Raw genomic sequence first — 21,735 nt, 5'->3', positions numbered from 1 at the left:
AGTCTCTGGTGAAAAGTCTGGTGTAATTCTGATAGGTCTGCCTTTATATGTTATATGTTCCCCTTACTGCTTTTAATATTCTTTCTTTGTTTTGTGCATTTGGTGTTTTGACTATTATGTGACAGGAGGTTTTTTTTTTCTGGTCCAGTCTATTTGGAGTTCTGTAGGCTTCTTGTATGTTTATGGGCATTTCTTTCTTTAGGTTAGGGAAGTTTTCTTCTATAATTTTGTTGAAGATATTTACTGGCCCTTTAAGTTGGGAATCTTCACTCTCTTTTATACCTATTATCCTTAGATTTGGTTTTCTCATTGTGTTGAATTTCCTGGATCTTTTGGGTTAGGAGCCTTTTGCATTTTCTTTGATTGTTGTGTCAATGTTTTCTCTAGTATCTTTTGCACCTGAGATTCTCTCTTCTATCTCTTGTATTCTGTTGGTAATGCTTGCATCTATGACTCCTGATATCTTCCCTAGGTTTTCTATCTCCAGGGTTGTCTCCCTTTGTGATTTCTTTATTGATTTGGTTTCCATTTTTAGATCCTGAATGGTCTTGTTCAATTCCTTCATCTGTTTGGTTGTGCTTTCCTGTAATTCTTTAAGGGATTTTTGTGTTTCTTCTTTAAGGGCTTCTACCTGTTTACCTGTGTTCTCCTATATTTCCTGTACTTATGTCCTTCTTAATGTCCTATATCATCATCATGAGATGTGACTTTAAATCAGAGTCTTGCTTTTCTGGTGTGTTGGGGCATCCAGGATTCACTGTGGTGGGAGAACTGGGTTCTGATGATGCCAAGTAGTCTTGGTTTCTGCTGCTTATGTTCTTGCACTTGCCTCTCACCATCTGGGTTTCTCTGGTGTTAGCTGGTCTTACTGTCTCTGACTGTGGCTTGTCCATCCTGCAAGGCTGTGTGTCAGTACTCCTGGGAAACCAGTTCTCTCTGAGATGAATTTGGGTATGGAGAGTTGTGGCACAGGGTCAGCTCTAGGCACTGTGGTACAAGATCAGCTCAGAGTCCAGACCGTGAGGACTTTTCTTATTGCTGGATTATAGACAGAAACTCAGACTCTGTGTCATATTACATTTCAACCAGGAACATAGAGTTATAAGGTTAGCTTGTGGGGATTTAGATACAAGTTTGATTCCAAATCCCCCTGACAATCTATACCCTGCTTCTAAATTTTAAGAAAGTTACTTCTTCCATCAATAGAGAGACGCTTCCCATTGATAACCTCTTGCAGGTTCTGTAGGACAACAAAGGCCTGGGGAACCTTGAGAGATGTCATTTTATCTGGTTTAAACAGAATTTTCTTGTGGCACCAATGGACACATCCTGGGCTTCTTACTTGTATGACATTTTCTCTTTCCTTGTGACAGTTGGCTTATTACTTGTTTTCAAAACATTATTGGATAATGAACTAAAGTTTAACTCTCAAAGTTCTCACAGGTTCTCAAACACTGGGATTGGAATACAAGTCATATCCTCTGAGTGATGGCAGCCAGGTGGGGGAGGAGGTCCAAGACACCCACAGGGCCAGAGGACAACCACCTCTGTTCAGGTCCTTGGAAGCCAGGTATCTAAGCAACTGTAGCCAGGGGCAGGCCCACAGGAGACAGAAGGCAGGATCTAGGAGGAAATCCTACAGACTGAATGGGAGGCACACTACACAGTCAGATGACAACCCTCCTCCATATAGTGGGTTCACAACTCACGGATTATGTGGTACCGTGGAGGAAAGTCCAGGAGAAGTGAAATGATCTTCAAAATGCCTCAAGACTGCTTGCAGCAGAGAATAGTGGAACAGCATTGTCTACTCTGGTTGGAGATGCTTCATACAAAGCTGTGGGAAGAGGTGATGGAGGCAGAACTACTGTGTCCAGGCAGAAGTTTCTCTAGGACATCTTTCCCACTTTCTAGACCAGAATCAGCATTGCAAGGTGTGTTGAAAAAGAGTGGGTTCCTCAGAGCCATGAAAGTCTCTCCCCTGGAAGTACCCACAGGCCACTGAGCATGGACTTAATGTTAGGCTGTGGTGTTCATTTGCCTTCTAAGAACCAGTACCTTCTCCATTCCACATCTGATTGTACTGTGTTCACACAGTTAAAGACATAGTCTACTTTCTATACAACGTAAGTTATTTATAAGGGCACCCAATAAACCAGGTGATAAGTACATATTGCATATGGATTTGCTCGACATTATGGTTCTCCTTGTTGGACATAAAGCAGTGAACAAAGGAACCACATGAATGAACCTTGGGAAGAAATCCTTTTCTTGCATCTATATGCTCAAACTGTCAGTCTTGTAAGAAGCTTTCCTTTTTGTTTCCCTAAAACTTTTTATTGATTCTTTGTGAGTTTCACATCATGCACCCCAGCCCCATTCATCTCCCTGTCCCCTCATGTCCACCCTTTGCCTTTGCAACCCTGCCCCCAAATAAAACACATACATACATACATACAACAACAAAGCATAGAAACACACCTCATCGTGGAGGCGGTAGTGTGTCACAGTGTGTCCCACAGTCTATCCCTCTGTCCACACATCTTCACCTGCAAATATTCATTTGCAATGGGTCATTGGTCTGGTTTGAGGTCTCTGGCTTCTGTGACATGGCCAATATTGGATCCTCACTGGGACTCCTCTAGGTTATCCTGTTGTTGCGCTGTGTCATGGAGATCCAGCAGCATTGTAACAGCAGGACTGGCCCTTTCACTCATGACAACCACTCACTGATGATATAGATGTTGGGGTGGGCCAACTCAGGGCTCTGGATCTGGGCCTGGGTGGTCGCTGAACTGGTCAGCACAGCAGCTCTTCTTTATCTGCATCACCATGTTGAACTCTCCAGCACTGCTCTAGGGATCTCACCCAATGCCACCATCAGCAGGAGGCAGGGTCAGCTGTCCTGGTCCCATGCCCTCAAGCCATCTTGCCTGTACCCGTGCCTCCAGAACCAGTTCCACTGTGCTGCCCAGTCAAGGTACTGGCCCCACTCTCCCAAGTGCTCCAACCTGTGAGGGTCTGGGTCAGCTCTCACACCCTCTGGTCTCACCCATGCCTTTGCCATCAGGGCCAGCTCCACTGTGTTGTCCAGGCAAGGTGCAGGTCCAGCTTCCCTGGCTACTTTAGGTGGTGGTAAAGGTGGTGATGCCCCAGGAAGAGGGTATCATCCCCACACCCATGCCACTTCATGCCAGACTAGTGGCTTCAGATGGTAAGGGAGAAGGTTGGAAGGAAGGCATCGCTCCTATGCACTCATGCCACCTCATGGCAGACAAGTGATGGGGCCAGATTTCCTGCACTCTTGCCCTTGGGGCTGGCTCACCTGTGGCCCTGCCTTCATGGCCAACTCTGCTGGGTGGTGAGAGATGAGGGTGTGGCATGGGCAAAGAGGTGATGCCTCCCCATATGGGAGAGCGGGTTATCTCTCCCAGATTCATGCTTTCAGGGCTGGCTCACCCACATTCCTGCCAGGGTCAGCTCCATTGTGTTGCCTGGGCAAGGTACAGGGCCTGCTCTCCCAAGTGCTGCTGCTAGTGAGAAATGGGGTAAGCTCTCCAGAGTGCCATATGCAGTGAGGGGCGGGGCCAGTTCTGCACAGCCCCTGGACAACCAGTGGTCCCCAATGGCTGCCAGGGACATCCCCATGTTCCCTATTGGTAATATGCACCTTGGACATCAACACTGAGCCCTACCACTGAATAGCACAGACTCATACATGGCCCTTAGCAGTAGCTCTTGCTGGGATCTCAGCATGGCCTCGGATGGTGGGGTGTGGGGCTCACTACTTATAACACGCTACTTCTCTTCACTCTGGAGTCTCCGGTTCCATCTTTCTTCATAACGCTCAAGTTGTTCCACTTCTTTTTCTTTCCCATCTGACCACCACATATTCACACATTGTGATGGCTCTGCTTGCAGGCTGGCCAGGAAGCTGGTGGTCCCCTGGGTTACATCCCCATCCCTATTGGGTATGCTTGTAAGTGGGTGTCTATGGCCTGGTTGTGCTGGAGGTCGGGTCTGTGGGTGGCATGGTGGTCTAGAGGACTCTGGTCTGTCTTCTTCCTCCCATGCTGTGCTGCCTGGATTTGATTTTAAGGAGTCCTAAGCCTAAGATAGTGTTGGCTATCAAGCCAGGCATTAAGCTAGGATGAACAAGGACTGCCATCTGCTCTGCCCCTGACTGATCCAAGAACAACACCACCAACGAGGTGTCTCTGTGCCCATTGCCAGCAGGGAAGAAGCTTTCCCTTTTCACTGTGCCTCTCAGGAAGCTCAGAGCCAAGTTTTCCAACTCACTTGTAGCAACTACTCAGGCTTTCATGGGATGAACGCACCCGGGCTGTGTCTTTGCTTTCTTGAGATTTTCCTGTTTATGTCTTTGGGGACCACCTTATATCCTCGTTATCTTTTTTTTTTCCTTTTTCAAATATTGAGTTTTTAGTTAAATAATAAAAGGTCTCAACAGTTTTGTGGGACAGAGAGCAGAAATGTGTGGTGAGGTTTTGTGACCCCATCGTCCTCCTCCACGTGGGAAGTAAACACTACCGGGAAAATATGCTGCTAGGCGAGGTAGGTCTGGATCCTAGGGCCTTAGGGAACGGAGGGCTGGGGCAGATAAGAAATGAGGCAGAGGGGAAGGTACCAAAGGTGATGTCTCTAACACTGAAGGGCTAGGGCAGAGTGCACCAGAACATAAGGAGAGGCACTCAGAGAGGACACACTGCTGTAAGGATGGCTGGGAAGGGGACAGAAACAACAACCTGTCTGAAACCAAACCTTTTATTAGGCAGCAAACAGCAGGTCACTTAGAACATTTTGACCATGACAGGCATGGAGTCCGGAATGTAATGGAAGTGAGGGGATACAGAGGAGATAATTCAAGGGAGCATGCAGAGCCTAAAGGAAAAACAAAGACCATGCTTAACAGAAACTGAGTCCCTTCTGAGAGTACACCAGACCACCGCCCTAGGGTTTCCTTGTTTGATGAGAAGGAAACAATCATGTTTGGTCTCTCTGCTAAAGATTCATAGTGCTTGAGATGTGGTAGAAGCCCTCTACATATTGGATGGAAGAGTGAATGAGGAAAGGGATGAGTGAATGAAATGTCTATGGAAAGACCGTCTAACTGATCGAGGAGTCCATATGCCTGTGCCCTGGGAGAGCACACAGACGGAAGATTCCCCCAAAGCCAGACGATGTTATAGGATGTTTCACTCACTTAGAGGAAAGGACAGCGGCAGTTGGGTGTGTAGAACCCAGTGTGATATCTACCTTAGTCCGGGGTGTGGCTGGCAGACTAGAGAGGATGTTGGCACCAGTGTCGCCAGTCCCTATTCCAGTTAGTTAGCTCCTGCCCCCCAGTGTTCAGCTTCTTAAACTGTGGGTTGCATTACTGAATGTGTGTGTGTGTGTGTGTGTGTGTGTATAGGGGTGGTGGTCGACAAACTCTTGGCAACAGGAAAATGTATCTAAATGTATGATGACCTAAAAAGAATTCAGACTCAAATGCTTTGGAATCTGAAGTATTTCAAGAAGCACTTGTCCGTGTTGTGTTAGGGGACTTCTCTGCATTGCACTCTGCAACGGGCATGTGGTCACATCATGCAGTGCCAACCAATGTTGGCTCAAATAACCTTGCTTGGATTTGAGACCATCCTATGTTATGAATTGTAGCATTTTTATGCTATGTGCAAAGTTTTCTGCTCTTACAGAAAGAGAATATTGTCATTATGGAAAAACAAAGACAGCATTTCCCTACCATCATTCCTCAGCATGTATTAAATTAGTCTTCCCTTTGTATTGGATTATGTTTGATATTAAAATTTTTTGTTTGGATTGCTGACCATAAAGTACTGTGCAGTAATTTTGCCTTGGGATTAGGACAAGATTTCCAGTAGTTTCTAAATGATCCCAGTCAGGTTTCTGCCATTTGTTCTATGTATTTAGGCGAAGCAGTTTCTTCTCAGCATTGATGATCATAAAATGCAAATATTGATCAGCTCTGAAGAATGTCAAAGATGTGCTCTGTCTTGCAGTATCAAGTGTAGGCCAAAACTTAATGCTCTATAAAGACGAGCAGCCACAGATGCCTAGTGGTGTAACCTTGACTGTCAACGTCATGAGGTTTAGAGTCACCATGTAAACTAACTTCTGAGCGTGTCTGTGAGGGATTTTGCAAATTAGGTTGATGTAGGAAGACTCATCCTCAATGTGGAACCTTTATGGGACGGGATCTTGGACTGAATAGAAACAGTACTGTTTACCTCTTTCGGCTTCTCAGCTGTGGAATCTATGTGATCCGCCACTCCAGGGTCCTGCCCACATGACTTCTCTACAGTGAGGAACTGCTGTGTCCTTGAACTGTAAGCTGAAGTAAATCCCGTTTTCTTAAGTTGCTTTTGACAGAAATCTTGTCCAAGTTCAATCAGTAACAAACACGGTATGCAAATTTACCTTTGTGTGCGTCAAAGTATTATTTTTAAAGCAATTTCCTTGTCGTTTACTATCAGTAAATGTTTGACTTGAACACTATTTTATATGTCTATGCATCTAGGGTTATATGAAATTTTCTCAGGCAGAAAGGGGTCTGCAAATGTCGCTTTTATTTCCTGTGATGAAGTGATGAGATGAGAGATGGACATAAGCTGTGAGAACACATGGCTTGGGCTGAGCCCAGAGCATTTCCTTCTTTGTTCTAACTACCCCTAGGCCTAGGCCTGGAAGCCTCTAGCCGCCATACAATCTGACGATTCAATCCGACTTCTCTCCACTTCAGACTGAATTGCTCTGCTTGGCCTCATACTGACTTTGACAGTTTGTTCCAATCTTCCAACTTCTTCTCATTCTCTGGCTTGTTCCGTCTTCAACTGTGTCTAGCTTGCTCTCGGCCTACTGTCTTTGTAAAACTCTCCCACTTGTCTCTGTAAAATGTCTCTCCGCCACACACACACTCCACACCTCCCCCCTTCTTTCTTGCTGCCCTTAAGTAGCCTCTCTTTTCTGTGTTGTTCTTATGTGGATTGGGCATATCCTATCTCTGACTGATTCTGACAAACCTTTCTGTGATTTGTCATTTTGTTTGCCCCTCAATGAGACACCACTTTCAATCATGGCTGCTTCATTGTTAGGGATTAAAGATATGTACTAAAGGTGTGTCTGTATTCTAGGTAGATCGTACTGTAATTCAGGGTATGTCTGCATCCCAGCTTGATCAAATCTTTGGATGTGATCCCTTGTCAGAATAGCAATGCTGGGTTACAATTCCTCTATAGGACTCGTGAGAAAATATGTTTAAGAAGCCACTGAACTAGGGTCTACACTAGTGGTTATTAACCTTTCCAATGATGTTATCCTTTAATACCTCATGTTGTGGTGATCCCCAACCATAAAATTATTTTTGTTGCTACTTCATAACTGTGACTTTGCTACTTTTATGAATCATAATGTAAATAGCTATGTTTTCTGATGGTCTTAGATAACCCCTGTGACAGGGTCATTTGATCCTCCAAAAGTCACAACCTACAGGTTGAGAACCACTGGTCCATTAGAAAAGGAGCAGAAACAAAACCGAACAGGACTCTAACGCTTGGTTGCGACCCTCCAGTGCAAAGGGGGGACCCAGGAGATAGAAAGCTGGTTACAAAGAGAAAGAGTCAGTTCAGTTGAGCATGTCCAGGTGAGGCACGGGGAGGAGTGAGCTTAAGTAAGGACAACACCAGAGGGGACTCACTTGGAAATCAGCTCCATGTTTTTAGAGAAACAAATTCTATAGCCCTTTAAGTCTTCTTTTTCTTGGTGTGTGTGTGGGGGGGTGTTTTGAAACAGGGTTTCTCTGTGTAGCCCTGGCTGTCCTGGAACTCACTCTGTAGACCAGGCTGGCCTTGAACTCAGAAATCCACCTGCCTCTGCCTCCCAAGTGCAGGGATTAAAGGCGTGCGCCACCACCGTGCTCCTTTAAGTCTTCTTGACAGGCTGCATTTTAAAATTCAAGGTTAAAGAAACCATTTCTGTGTTGCAAGCCAGGCAAACTCCAATTAGGGGTCTCTATGACCTTTTCACTGGATTCTGGGCCAACTGGAGTTCTTGCTGCTTCTTTTTAAAGACTTATTTATTTTATGTGTACTGGTGGTTTGCCTGCCTGTATGATTGTGTACCATGTGTTTGCAGTATCCACAGAAGCCAGAAGAGGGCATCAGATACCATGGAACTGGAGTTACAGATGGTTGTGAGCTGTCATATGTGTTCTAGGACTTGAACTTGGGTTCTCTAGCAGAGCAGCCAGTGCTCTTAATTACTGAACTGTCTTTCCAGACTCACTCTTGTTCCTTTTTTTTTTTTTTTCCCTAAAGATTTATCTATCTATCTATTCTATGGAAATACACTGTAGCTGGTCTTCAGACACTCCAGAAGAGGGCGTCAGATCTCATTACGGATGGTTGTGAGCCACCATGTGGTTGCTGGGATTTGAACTCAGGATCTCTGGAAGAGCAGTCGGTGCTCTGAACCACTGAGCCATCTCTCCAGCCCTCTCTTGTTGCTTTTTAACTATACTGACTGTTTGTACTTGCTTTGTCACCAGCATGCACGTTGCACTCCCTCAGATTCCTGTGTAGCATCCTTATTCTTCGTAAGGGTCGCTTCTCCTTCGCAAAGGCCATCTCCCCAGTATAAAGTAGCTACTCTCAGGTCCCATCACAGTACTGTCCTTTAGACCAATCTTACTAATTTAAATGCATCTGCACTGAATGTCTCCTAGTCTGTAAAGGCTTGTCTGTGTATCCTGCAGAAGTTAATCAGCGCCTGATATTCTGTGGGTACTTAATATGTATCAAGTGGACACTATACTCTTGGGATAGACTTAACTTTGTTACAGGGTCTTCTCCACAATTTGGTTACACATTTATACAAATTATGTATTTATCCTCACTCTTATGCAAGGGGGGGGCACACTTTGTCTTCTCTCAGTTACTACCTCCTCAGTGTGAGCGGGGAGAATATCTTCTCTGTTACTATTGTGCGGAACAGTCTGTATAAGATAGAAGCTACCCAGGCCTTGAAAGTGTGGAAATACCCTCTTTAAGTCCCCCCCCCCCCCAGCCTGTTGTTTTTCTCGTGGGAACATTTTAAGTGACTGCCCAAGTTCCTTAGTAATCACCAGATTATTCAAGCTACTTCCTTTTGAGATTGTAAAGGAAAACATTCTTTAACATTCTCCTTGGGATGGGACCATTTCACCTAAATCTCTAAGTTAAATTTGGTAGGAGTGGCTACCCCTCGGTGTCCTTGGTCTATGTAATAGGTAGATAAATGTATATCCACATCATACTCAAACATATAAGGAGTCACTTGGACTAATGAGGACACTGATGTCTTAAACCAATGATTTTTAAAAAAACAATCGTTCACGCTCCAGTTTTACTGGAAACTCGTAAATTGCTGAAAATACAAAGGATGGAATGAATTTTAGTGCTCGGGAGAGCATTTCCCAGAGACAGATCTTCTGGCCCCCTGGGTTCTCACACAGACCTAGATAGGAACCAGACCCTGAGTCCAGCCTCACATCTTTTGTCAGCTCAGATTCTGACAGAAAACTGTTTTTTTTTTTTTTTTTTTTTTTTTTTGCTGTTCCCCCAGGCTGGGTTCTGGCCTCCTACCCCACAGAGTATTAGAACCCTTCTTTGTCCAGGAGCGAGACAAATGCAGGGGTCCCAGGAGCAGTTTCCTTCCCGTGCAAGGGGCACCAGACAGGACTACTCAAAGGGCTGTAGAGATCAAATTATAATGAACTAAACAGTGCTTTGAAACTTACGACGGGCCCCGTGGCCTGGTGGGATCCTCTGCGAGTGAAATTGCTACAAGATTTATTACATATCTATCTGGGTCACTGCTAGACCGAAAGGAGAGAACTTCCTGGATAAATGCAGGTGGGGAGGCTTCATCTAGTTTTTGGATATCATTAGCTGTCACAAAGTTTGGAATTAATCAAGACACTTTGCAAATGGTAAAATATTTGCAAGCAGGGAGAGGGTGGGGATGCCAGAACCTGTGAATTTATGCCAGCTGAGCATCACAGCGGAGCATCTCTGTGGAGGCGGCTGACAAATGGAGTCACTATTTTGCCAACTCCAGGAAAGCGTTACACAATTGTATCAAAATTGTTTCTATGCAAACAATTGTTTTTTTCCTTACCTCAAATAACTGCAATTGAGTGCTTTCTGGGTAAGCACAAACCCAGATGTTAATCTCAAACTCTTAGAGGCTTTTCCCTTGGAATGGTGATGGAGACCATAGGTGTGTTATTCTTTTTTCACTATTCCTATTTCCTCCATCAGTTTTTTCCCCATTCAATAATATAGCTTTAGGTTTGGTGGTGGACAGAGTGGAAGGAGGGGGAGGTATGTTTGAGCAACACTGGAAGGGAGGTAGTTGGAGGTGGGCAGAAAGGAGAGATGGACAGCAACCCGTTTACCATCTACTGGCAACATTTACAGGCTTCATTTGTACCTAGAGGAGATGGAATGAGGCAACTACTTAAGAATGTTACATGTGGTGTCTCTGGGAGTTGAAGTTTCTGAAGGAGGACTAACCCGTGGAGCCATTCAGAAAGGTTTTCTGACCGCACCCAGGCATTCCCCATATGTCATCTGAAATGCTGCCAGGATCCGTTGAGCCTCCAAATGTGGGAAAAAAAAGCTAGGTGCAAGTGAAGGTGAAGAGGAGAGACAGAATCGAGAGTGGATGCAGGGGCAGAGCCAATCTCTAAACAACAACTGAAGAAGCTGATGAAACAAAAACATTGGGAAGAGCAACAGGAACAGCGCAAGGAAAAAGAAAAAGGCAAGAGGAAGAAATTAGAACGCCGGCCACCTGGAGTCCAACTCAGATGGAAACTACAGGAAGCATATTTGAAGGGATGTTGCTCGTAGCAGCCTCCTCCTGATCATTGACTGTAGCTTTGATGACTTGATGGTGTTAAAGGATATTAAGAAACTTCATAAACAGATTCAATGATGTTATGCAGAAACCTGCCGAGCATCTCATCCAGTGCCATCTTACTTGACAAGCCATGGAGGTCAACTGAAGAAGAACATGGATGAGAACGACCAAGGATGGGTCAACTGGAAGGATATTCACATCAAATCAGAGCACCATAGTGAACTGTTAAAAAAAAAAAAAGACCTGGTTTATCTGACATCGGACTCACCTAATGTACTGAAGGACTTAGATAAGTCAAAGGCCTATGTGATTGGAGGGCTAGTGGACCACAACCATCACCAGAGACATGCATTTAAGCAAGCATCCAGTTATGGAATCGAACACACACAGCTCCCTCTTGCAGATTTTGTGAAGATGAATAGTCGAAAAGTCCTGGCAGCTAACCATGTGTTTGAAATTATCCTGGAGCTCTTGGAAACAAGAGACTGGCAAGAGGTGTTTTTTTTTTTTTTTTTTTTTTTTTACAATCTTACCCCAACGGAAAGGAGCCGTTCCTGCACACAAGACCTGCGAAAGCTCTCCTCAGGACCACCAGTCCCTGCCAGAAGGATGGGACAGTGACAGCGAGGGAGAGCATTGCAGGGATAATCCTGACTTACCACAGAAAGAGGAGCAGGGCCAGCAAAGCAGCCCGGTTCTTCAGTGAGCCCTGTCCCACAGTAACCTTCCCCTGTCCTCTCACTTAAGAGAAACCAGACAGTGTAGTGCTTTGCAGAATCCTCAGACTGCGAGAAAATTTTCTCTAGTCTATGTTGTGGAATTTTAAATCTTTTTAAAGAGTTAAATAATAATGAAAAACCCCTTTAAGCACTAAGAAAGGATTGTTTGGTTTTGTGTAAGAAGACTTAAAGATATGATTTCAAAGTTGCTTTAAGCCTTAAATCAGTCATGGAGGATGTGGTATACAAGTCTGCCTCGGTTCGTCATTCACTGGAGCATATCCTTCATGTGCCTTCTGACCCTTGAGCTTGGTTCTTTAAGTTCCTACCTGTGTGTTTTTAGTCTGATGTGTATTTGGTGGAGCAGATATTCATAACTGTCCTGTGAGTCTTCTAGAATGTTGAACTTTGGAAGCTATGCTTTTTTCTGTAGCTTCGGTGATCAGTTTTGTCTAAGAAATACATTAATTCTAGGAGGACTACCAGTTGTTTGCTGGGCTCAACAATTCATTCCTTTTGGACAATGGAGTCCATTCCTGTGCCTCCCTTGTGACACCTTCTTATACTTCTGAAATAGTTACAAGAATAATCTTAAATCCTGTAATGACAATAACTTATTCAATTACACAATTAAGTTTTGCTGGCTAGATTATTTTATAAGTTTTTTTTTGAAGGATCAATTTGCCTTTACCTCAGCTTAAAACAAAACAAAAAAGTTATCCTTTCCATATATTTTCATATATATATATATATGTATATAAAACATATATTTCCATAATGTTAGTTTTTAATGTGAATATTACACATCTGCCTCCAATTAATATAAATGTGTTTCTGTAATAACATATGCATGTAGGGAAATGTGCATGTAATAATGTTTACATCTGTCCATATCACATTTAGCTTTCATGCCTTAATCCACAATGACAGGGCTGATGTATTCTTTGTGGAATGGTTGTGTTGAATTCGCTAGTTTGAATTCATTAAATGGGAATTGGACATTGGTTTGGAAACTGATGGAGCAGAGGGATGCCGTTAGGCTTCTGCATAGTATTTGCAGAGAAGTATTCAGGTCACATGTCCCACCCACACGTGCACTGGAACTCCAGGGGCTCTCACTGGAACTGGATTGCGACAAAATCAGTTTCTGGTCTTTTCTCTTAATTATATAACGTATGTGCTGTGTTAGTATCACACTTAGGTGGAAACTCATTACATTTGGTGTTGATGGTCACTGCTTATTTTATTGCTTTATTCTTCATTACCTATTGTAGCTAGCTAGCTCTTTCAAAGTCTATAGATGAAGTATGTAAACAGTCACAGTATAGTTCTAGATGAATAAAGTTCATTTTGTTACTGTAAAAAAAATGTTACATGTGAAATTTGATGGGACTAAGAGATGGCTTAGTCCAGGAAGGTCCTTGACGCTCACTACACCAAACAGCAGACCTCTCTCTATCTCCAGAATCCACACAGGGAAGAGACAACTTCTTCAGGTTGTCCTCTGATGTCCATATCAGTGCTGTGTCACATGTACATCCTATACACACGCGTGTTTAAAAAATTGTAGGGGTGTGTGGCTGCGATCAGTGAATAAATAAATAAATAAATAAATAAACCTGAGCTCCATTCTTCCATCCCAATTTGTGTAAGATATGCTCTAGAAATGTCTTATTCATATACTTTATTAGAACTCTAAGGGAATACTTCAGCTGAACCTTACTCATAACATGGATTTTTCTGGAAAGTGGGACCAAGTCAAACCATTAACATTCTTGGTTTTGCCTCCTGTGTGTATGTGGATGGGAGGATTATGTGTCAGGGAGCACATATGGATTTCAAAGAACAACTCATAAGGATCATTTCTCTCCTTCCAGCATGTGGATTCCTGGGTTCAAAATTCAGATCTCAGGCTTGGGTGCAAGTGCCTTTACCCATGGAGCCATTTCCCTGGTCCTACATCATACTATTTTTTAAGTTTTAAAACCTGAAATGAAACCCACACAACAACAACAACAACAACAAAAACTGAAACAAAACAAAACAAAAATCCCAAACCAAACTGAAACAAAACCAAACCAGTTAAAGCCATAAAACAATTGAATTAAGTCATTTTTTTTTCAACAATCCCTGTACCCAGAAGATTCTGTACAATACCCTGAAAAAAAAAAAAGTCGTCAATGGCAACGCTTTAAATTTAGGAGGGTCATCAGCCGAGGTGGGCTGCTCCAGGTAGACTATGATAATTTTGCAGTAATTATGTTTTACTTGTAAAAGCTTCTGAGAGACGGGGGGCAATCAGTCTCCCAGTGATCAGTAGTTCACCTCCGGACCGCAATGACTCATCTTTCTGCCCTTCTAGGTGGAAACTGGAGTACAATCTTTCCTATGTGCCCTCTAACCTCCACCCATCCTGTAGCTGTCCCATTTTACAATGGAAGTTTATTCCCTCATCAGCGAAAGAAAAGTATACAAACCAACGCAGACCAAACTAAAAAGTAACTTTCAACGTCCAAAAACGTTTTCCTTTGCGATCAAGTTCTTTGATCTCATCTCTTCCTCTTTAAAGTCAATGGACTCACTATCACACCACAAATTTAAACAAAGCGCCCTCCCCTCCCCCCAGCAGCCCTGTCTCAGAGGGTGTCAGCAGAGGTGGAAACTCCACAAGCCTAGAACATCTGCCGGGCAGGAGGTGGGGGTGGGATCATCGAAACCTTGTGGCCTTGTCCAAATCCAGGACACTCGGAAAGGTTGCGGAGAGGCATACTCTGAAGCCTCTTCAGTGACCCCGGGCCCAGAAAGATTTATTACTTCCTCCTTGAGGGAGAAACCACAAACCCGCTGGAATGGGCTAGCACCAGGGCCAAGGCTTCAGAACTGGGTTCCCGCTGCACACAGCGCTGTTGGGCGGTGCTGCTCGCGTCCTAGGAGGGGACACCAGTGCTGACCGCTGGGGATGAAAGGAGCGTACGTCCGGGGTATTTCTGCTCAAACTTTTATCACCAACTCTTCTCCAGAGCGAATCCTGGGAGCCGAGTCGTGCAGCTACAGAGAACCCAAGTCTCCGGCTGTGCGGGCGAGCTGGGAATCAGGCGCCGGCGCCGCGCCCCGGGCGCACCTAGAGCTCTGTTCTGCTACTAACGGCTGGAGGCCCTAGCAGCGCCTCCTTGAACCGGGTCGCATCTCCAGCCCCTAAGGAGGTGGCGGCGGGAGTCTGGAGCTGCGAGGAGGGCGGGTGTGGGACAGGCAGAGGAGGAGGGGAGCACGGCGAAGGGGAGGAGCCGGGGCGACAGACGGCGGCGCGCACCAACCCCGAGCGGGCTGGCAGGAGCCGCGCAGAGGCCGGCCCGAGCGCGTTGCAGGCGCCCGGCGTAGGGGGAGTCGGGTAGCAGCATCCTCCCGGGCGCCGCTTTAGTGCGGCCGCGGCGGGGGCTTCCTCTGCCTCGGGACCTCGTAGGGCAGAAGCCGCTGGTGACGCGGGGGTGGGGGGTCCCGCTCTTTTGCCTTCAGCTAGGTGTACAGAGTCCTGGGCCAGTCCGCGGCCACGGAGCGCCGGGGCTCGCCTGAGCCGCCCGCCAGGACATCCTCCGGGTGATGGAAGAAGCAGCCGCCGCTGCGGGGCCGCGCTGCACCCTATCCGCGGCCGCCGGAGGGATGGGAAGGTTCGCTACGTGGAGGCCAAGAGAGAGCGATGGAGAGCAGAACAGCCTGGAGCTGGGGCGTATGTAAGCCACCCCCCACTGTCGCCTCCTGCCTGCTTCGTGCCCCAGAGCCTGGAGGGAAGCAGCGGTCCCGAGAGACCTAAGGAGACGTCGCTGGAGCCGGGACGCGCCGCGCTCGGTGGAGCGCAGAGCTGGGCTCCGGGCCCGGTGAAAGTTTCCCCTCCCGGGGTGCAGGGCGCCCGCTGCTGGAAAACTCTGCCTAGGGCTAGGGCAGCGGAGTCTCGCGGCTCCCTCGAAGGCTTGGGGACCCCTAGCAGAAGAGAACCGGAGAGAAACCGAGGAGAGTGCTAGCCGGACAGTCCGCCGGTCGGGGATCTGGGGACGCTCCGAGGCGCACCCTCCGCTCCAGGTGAGTGGAGGAGCCCGCAGACTAGAGGGTGGGCGTTACTCAGGCGGAGGAGGCATCTGGACCGGAGACTGGGCTCACCCATTCACTCCGCTTCCCCTCGCAGGTCCTTCTCGGAGCCGCTGCCATGGGAGAGCCAGCCCTGGGCGCCGGGGACCAGCAGCCTCTGCCGCCGCGCCCGCCTCGGATCGGCGGCCCCAGTCCCGGCGCCCGCAGCCGGCCTGCAGCGTCCCCCTCCTGGGCTGCAGGGCCGCCTCCGCCGCGCCGCCGGCCCCGGCTGTGCCTGTGATGAGCCGCAGCTCGCCGCGAGCTCTGCCCCCCGGTGCGCTTCCCCGGCCGCTGCCGGCCGCGCCTGCCGCCGTGCAGCGGGCCCTGCTCCCGCCGTGGCCCCGGCGCGCAGGACGCCGCTGGCCTGCGTCCCCGCTCGGGATGAAGGTATTTCGCAGGAAGGCGCTGGTGCTGTGCGCGGGCTATGCACTGCTACTGGTGCTCACGATGCTCAACCTCTTGGACTACAAGTGGCATAAAGAGCCGCTGCAGCAGTGCAACCCCGACGGGCCTCTGGGTGCCGCGGTAGGGGCGGCCGGGGCCGGCTGGGGACGGCCGGGGTCGCCTCCTGCAGCGCCACCCCGCGCTCACTCTCGCATGGACCCCCGCACCCCGTACCGCCCTCCTGCCGCGGGCGTGGGGGCAGTTCCCGCAGCCGCGGCTGGGAGTGCAGGAGCTGCGGCCTCTCTGGGCAATGCTACTCGAGGCACCAGGGGTGGAGGGGACAAGCGGCAGTTGGTGTATGTGTTCACCACGTGGCGCTCGGGCTCGTCCTTCTTCGGTGAGCTCTTCAACCAGAACCCTGAGGTGTTCTTCCTCTATGAGCCTGTGTGGCACGTGTGGCAAAAACTGTACCCCGGGGACGCCGTTTCCCTGCAGGGGGCAGCGCGGGACATGCTGAGCGCTCTCTACCGCTGCGATCTTTCGGTTTTCCAGCTGTATAGCCCCGCAGGCAGTGGGGGGCGCAACCTCACCACTCTGGGCATCTTTGGGGCAGCCACTAACAAGGTGGTATGCTCCTCGCCACTCTGTCCTGCCTACCGCAAGGAGGTCGTCGGACTGGTGGACGACCGCGTGTGCAAAAAGTGCCCACCTCAACGCCTGGCACGCTTCGAGGAGGAGTGTCGCAAGTACCGCACGCTGGTTATCAAGGGCGTGCGGGTCTTCGATGTGGCTGTGTTGGCGCCGCTGCTTAAAGATCCAGCCTTGGACCTCAAGGTCATCCACCTAGTACGTGATCCTCGTGCTGTTGCCAGCTCCCGCATCCGCTCGCGTCACGGCCTCATCCGGGAAAGCCTACAGGTGGTGCGAAGCCGGGATCCAAGAGCCCACCGCATGCCCTTCCTGGAGGCTGCTGGCCACAAGCTTGGTGCCAAGAAGGAGGGTATGGGTGGCCCAGCAGACTACCACGCTCTGGGTGCAATGGAGGTCATCTGCAACAGTATGGCCAAGACGCTGCAAACAGCCCTGCAGCCTCCTGACTGGCTGCAGGGACACTACTTGGTGGTGAGGTACGAGGATCTGGTGGGAGACCCCGTTAAGACCCTACGGAGGGTATATGACTTTGTGGGGCTGCTGGTGAGTCCCGAAATGGAGCAGTTTGCCCTGAACATGACCAGTGGTTCGGGCTCCTCCTCCAAGCCTTTCGTGGTGTCAGCTCGCAATGCCACTCAGGCCGCCAATGCCTGGCGGACCGCGCTCACCTTCCAGCAGATCAAACAGGTGGAGGAGTTTTGCTACCAGCCCATGGCCGTGCTGGGCTATGAGCGGGTTAACAGTCCTGAGGAGGTCAAAGACCTCAGCAAGACCTTGCTCAGGAAGCCCCGGCTTTGAGAAGGGTTCCCAAGAGATCTGACACTCTCCGGAGACACCCACAAAAAGGATGGTGTTGTGTTTAAACAAACACAGCCCAGACCCAAGCTGAGGAAGCCCACATATTCTATTATAGATATATAATATAAATAACCACACAGGCACTTGCTGTCAACGTTTTGAGTCAGTGCATTTCAAGGAACAGCCCTCAACTCACACGTGCAAACACACACACACACACACACACACACACACACACACACACACACACACACACACCCCTCAGAAAAGGCAAGACTTGAAAGTTCTGACAGATTGCCCTGTGTCCCTGTCTCTTCTCCCTCTCTCCTTCCTCCCTCTTTCCCTCCTCCCTTCCATATTGAAGTGGAATGTTGATAAATCAAGTTCCAGTAACCCAAATCTTGTTTACAAAATTTTCGTGGTATCTGTGAATGTGTAAGAGTAATTTGGATGTGGGATGGGGTGGGTGGAGAAGGGGGAAGTGACCCCCAGAGCAGAAAGCCCCCACTGGGCTGGTAAATCAAGGAGGCAGGTCTTCAAAGTAGACTTTTGTGTCAGCAAAGGTTATATGTGAGTATTAATAAAGAAGATAATAAATAATAGTCTTTTTATATTTGATTCCATTACTCCGGCTTTACCAGTGTTACTTGTCTCTGTAGCTTCAGGTGGACCCTGTCCCTCCATTTCCAGCCATCTACTTGCTAAGCTGGGACAAGCCTCTGCCTTCTTACTAACCGAGAGTTGTTTTCTCACATGTAAAGCGTTGCCTGCCAGGTACCCAGGAATGGAGCAAATCTACAGGCAAAACCAAACAGGGTAGAGAAGAAAGAGCACACACTACTCTCCTGTTCAGCTTTGAGTCCAGAAAGGAAGAACAAGCCCTGGAGAGTTGAAGGCATTCGGTTTTGATTACTGCTGTATTGAGTTGAGACAGGGTACCTCGAAGCAGAGACTGCTGGTTTTGTTCTGATGTTGGTTCAGGGGGGAAAAAAAAAAAAGGAGAATTTGAAAGACTTTGAAAGCATACAATTTTTTTTTTTTTAAACAAGTTCTGATGACTAGAATACAGTTTTCAAAACGAGGTGATCACTTTTGGCAGTGGTAGCAGCAACTTCTGTTTGTTAGTGGGATAAGAGAAACGTCTGTCTGGAGTGTATTCTGTCTATGACACAGTAATCAGAGGCATATGAAAGCAAACACGTTTTAACTGGGACACTCCTAGGTTTTCTTTCTCCTCTGTCCCATCCAAATTAATGATATTAAAGGGCAGGGATTTGAACTCATTTACTTGGGACTTGGGGTGTCCTGGAGATATGATGTTCTCTTTATTTCCTTAAGGCAAATTTGCCAAGCGATGAACATGTTGCAGACAGTGTAGGGCTTTAGCTAAGAACGTTTGGATACTGGAATGATCCCAAGGAAGAGGAAATAGATGCGGCTTAGTGTGTAGGATTTTGAAATTTGCTGACTTTCAGTGAGAAAACTATTGATCTTCCCAGCAGCGGTTATGATACTCCTATGTCTGTGTCCTGAACTCATATTGTGCTGATGTGTTCTGTATGGTGTCATGTTACGATAAGAAATTATGAAGCCCAAATAGGAAAAACAGACAGTATAGTTGTATATTGTATATCATATCAAACACGGTACAAGTCCAGCATCCTTGCAGCTTTGTTTTAATGTAATTTATTATAAGATTCAGGAAAGCTAACAAGTGTGGGTTAAATGCTGAGGACTTCTTAAAAAAATAATATGTATATAGGAAATGTTTTAACAGGAGGTGTTTTTGAATTTAATTATCATTACAATGTAAAATTCAAGATGAAGAAACACTTAAAAAAAGGTGTAGTAGAACGGTTATTTCTTAATTTACTAAAATTGTTGCTCATGTCTTGTATTGAGCTAGACTTTCTAACTCTAATGCTGGTCAAGATTTCCATGGTGTTTTTATGGTCGTGCCTTCAGCAGCAGGGGAATCTATGTAAGAGCTCTAATTTAAGAATACTTTAAAATTAAATGAACAAAATAAATATTAATGCTGGGTGACTAAAGATGAAGAAGGCTTAGCAGCAAGTTAAGGTAGGGTCATTAAAAGGCAATGACTAGGCATAACATAACCATTTAAAAACAAATTTTATAAGGCATTAGAATCAGCTCTTATCAGCCACAGTGAAATTCATTTCTTGTTGAGCAAAAAGATTTTTAAGCAGTTGACTTCATTTTTCTCCAATATATCCACACACTTGGATTGCAGTAGAATATAATTATGTATTTCTATCTTGTATTTAAGACGTATTAGATGCTCTACAGAGCCTTGAGGCTTACAGAGCATTTGTGACCTCTGCTAAGAGGAAATTCTCAGCTACCACCAACAGCTCTCCCTGCCTCTGTTTGCAGAGTTTCTGTCTGTATTTTTCCTTGTGTGTGTGTGTGTGTTTTTTTTTTTTTTTTTTTTTTAAGCTGCCTTCTTTCCACTCTGCCACTCTTGGGCACCTCAATTTGAAAAGGTGAATTGTTGCTCCTGGAGATTTGTACCTTACTGCATTCTAGGAAAGTGAGATGGGTGTTGTTCCCACTAGAGGCTGAGATACTCATATCCGTGACATTTAGCTGCCAGAGCTTGGGAGAAGGGGGGAGGCATTTTTGGCGTTAACAAGCTCTTGTCAGCCCCTGGTGCAAGCCGACCTGTGCCATGACAAACTGCAACAGAGCTGTGACCGTTTCTGAGGCAGCGTGTATGAAAGCCAGCCTTTCACATTTCCTAACCTGGCAGGATGTCCATCAGTGGGAGGAAGTAGTCCTCAGAGCAGTTTATCTATCAGATTGTGTTTGTAAGTTCTGCCTGACTGGTAGCACGCCTGGCTTGGCCCTTAGACTTTGGAATGTGTTTGCTAATTAGAAAGTTCCATTTAGAGAATGAAGTGTAGGCAGTACATTTAGTCAACAATAAGAGTTTGGACCAAGACAGGGGCACAGGCTGGGTGCTTGAGTTTCAGGAATTTCAGAGGCAATCAAAGGCTGCATTTACACTGACCCTGAGTACAGGGACAGGAGCAAATTGGTGTCCTCCAGTGTCTACACACAACAAGTGCTTGCTAAATACTTGTTAAGTAAGTGAATGAAATGTGTAACTATCAAATACAGAAAAGGTTTAGAGACAAAGAGAGGACGATTGTGTTAACCTGTACAGAGAAAGTGCCATGCTTCTGGGTGAGATTGTGGTCCATAGGCCGTGTTGATGCGTGGAACAAGCAGTGGTGCATCTGCAGCGTTTCCAAGGTGACACAGATCTTTAATCCCCACCAAGGAATTGGAAAGAAATGTAGAATTTATTAATGTGGGGAGGAAAAAAATTTCAAAATAAGGAATGAAACTTCCAGTGCTAGTTTTCTAAACCAACACAGAAGAAGGGCAGGGACCAGACATAACCGTGGTTCAAAATTGCTCAGGTGCCTAGAGATGGTCCGTAAAGTTCATTTTTGAAGAAACAATATGATGTTTATGGTTTTGGGTACTGTGAATGCATAGACTGAAGAATCGTGGTGTAGACTGTGGCCAAACAGAGCAATGGCCACTGTCAGAAAGTCCATCCCACTGTGGATGCTGAGTGAGACAAGTTCTGTCCAAGTCTTTTTTTTTTTTTTTTGTCATGCACTGTATAGTTGTGGCTGGATTCTACTATTGGCTTGAAATGAATGTGAATTTGGGTGAAGCTATGAAGTTAATATTCCCTGGGAACTGAGCAATTAAATAAAGATCATTTTTGAAACACAGTCTCTAGACATGAATTCAGGAGAAACAAGAGAGAAATGAGATGTGCTAGTCATAGTAGATGAGGATGCTGTGTCTCCTGCCACCATTCACCAACACACAGGCCCATGCAATATATTTCAGACAAATGCTCTATCATGAAGACATGAACACACATATCACACACACACACACACACACACACACACACACACACACACATTCATGTTCTCTTTGGAGAGTACGCCCCAGGCTGAAGACATGAATACACATATCACACACACACACACACACACACACACACACACACACACACACACACACACACACATTCATGTTCTCTTTGGAGAGTACACCCCAGGCTGAAGACATGAAC

At 46.6% G+C, this 21,735-nt stretch overlaps 1 protein-coding gene, 1 non-coding gene and 1 pseudogene across 2 annotated transcripts; 2 read left to right on the top strand and 1 right to left on the bottom strand.

The window, feature by feature from the left end:
• Positions 1–4,095: 4,095 nt before the first annotated feature.
• LOC115487290 lies at positions 4,096–4,240 on the bottom strand. Its single transcript, XR_003948480.1, has one exon. It is a non-coding gene; the product is annotated as a small nucleolar RNA SNORA48 (small nucleolar RNA).
• Positions 10,553–11,841, top strand: Gm8449 (predicted gene 8449; annotated as a pseudogene).
• A 3,196-nt stretch (positions 11,842–15,037) lies between these two features.
• Positions 15,038–21,382, top strand: Chst2 (carbohydrate sulfotransferase 2). Its single transcript, NM_018763.2, has 2 exons — positions 15,038–15,731; positions 15,835–21,382. The coding sequence occupies exon 2, from the start codon at positions 16,017–16,019 to the stop codon at positions 17,607–17,609; it is 1,593 nt and encodes a 530-aa protein (NP_061233.2). The 5' UTR covers positions 15,038–15,731; positions 15,835–16,016; the 3' UTR covers positions 17,610–21,382.
• Positions 21,383–21,735: the final 353 nt, after the last annotated feature.

The sequence above is a fragment of the Mus musculus genome, chromosome 9 (assembly GCF_000001635.26).
Source record: "Mus musculus strain C57BL/6J chromosome 9, GRCm38.p6 C57BL/6J".
Lineage (NCBI taxonomy): Eukaryota > Metazoa > Chordata > Mammalia > Rodentia > Muridae > Mus > Mus musculus.
This window is presented reverse-complemented; position numbering and strand designations above follow the sequence as displayed.

What these genes read in the sequence shown, in the direction of transcription:
- Chst2 (NM_018763.2), top strand. Translation starts at nt 16,017, where the DNA reads ATGAGCCGCAGCTCGCCGCGAGCTCTGCCCCCCGGTGCGCTTCCCCGG.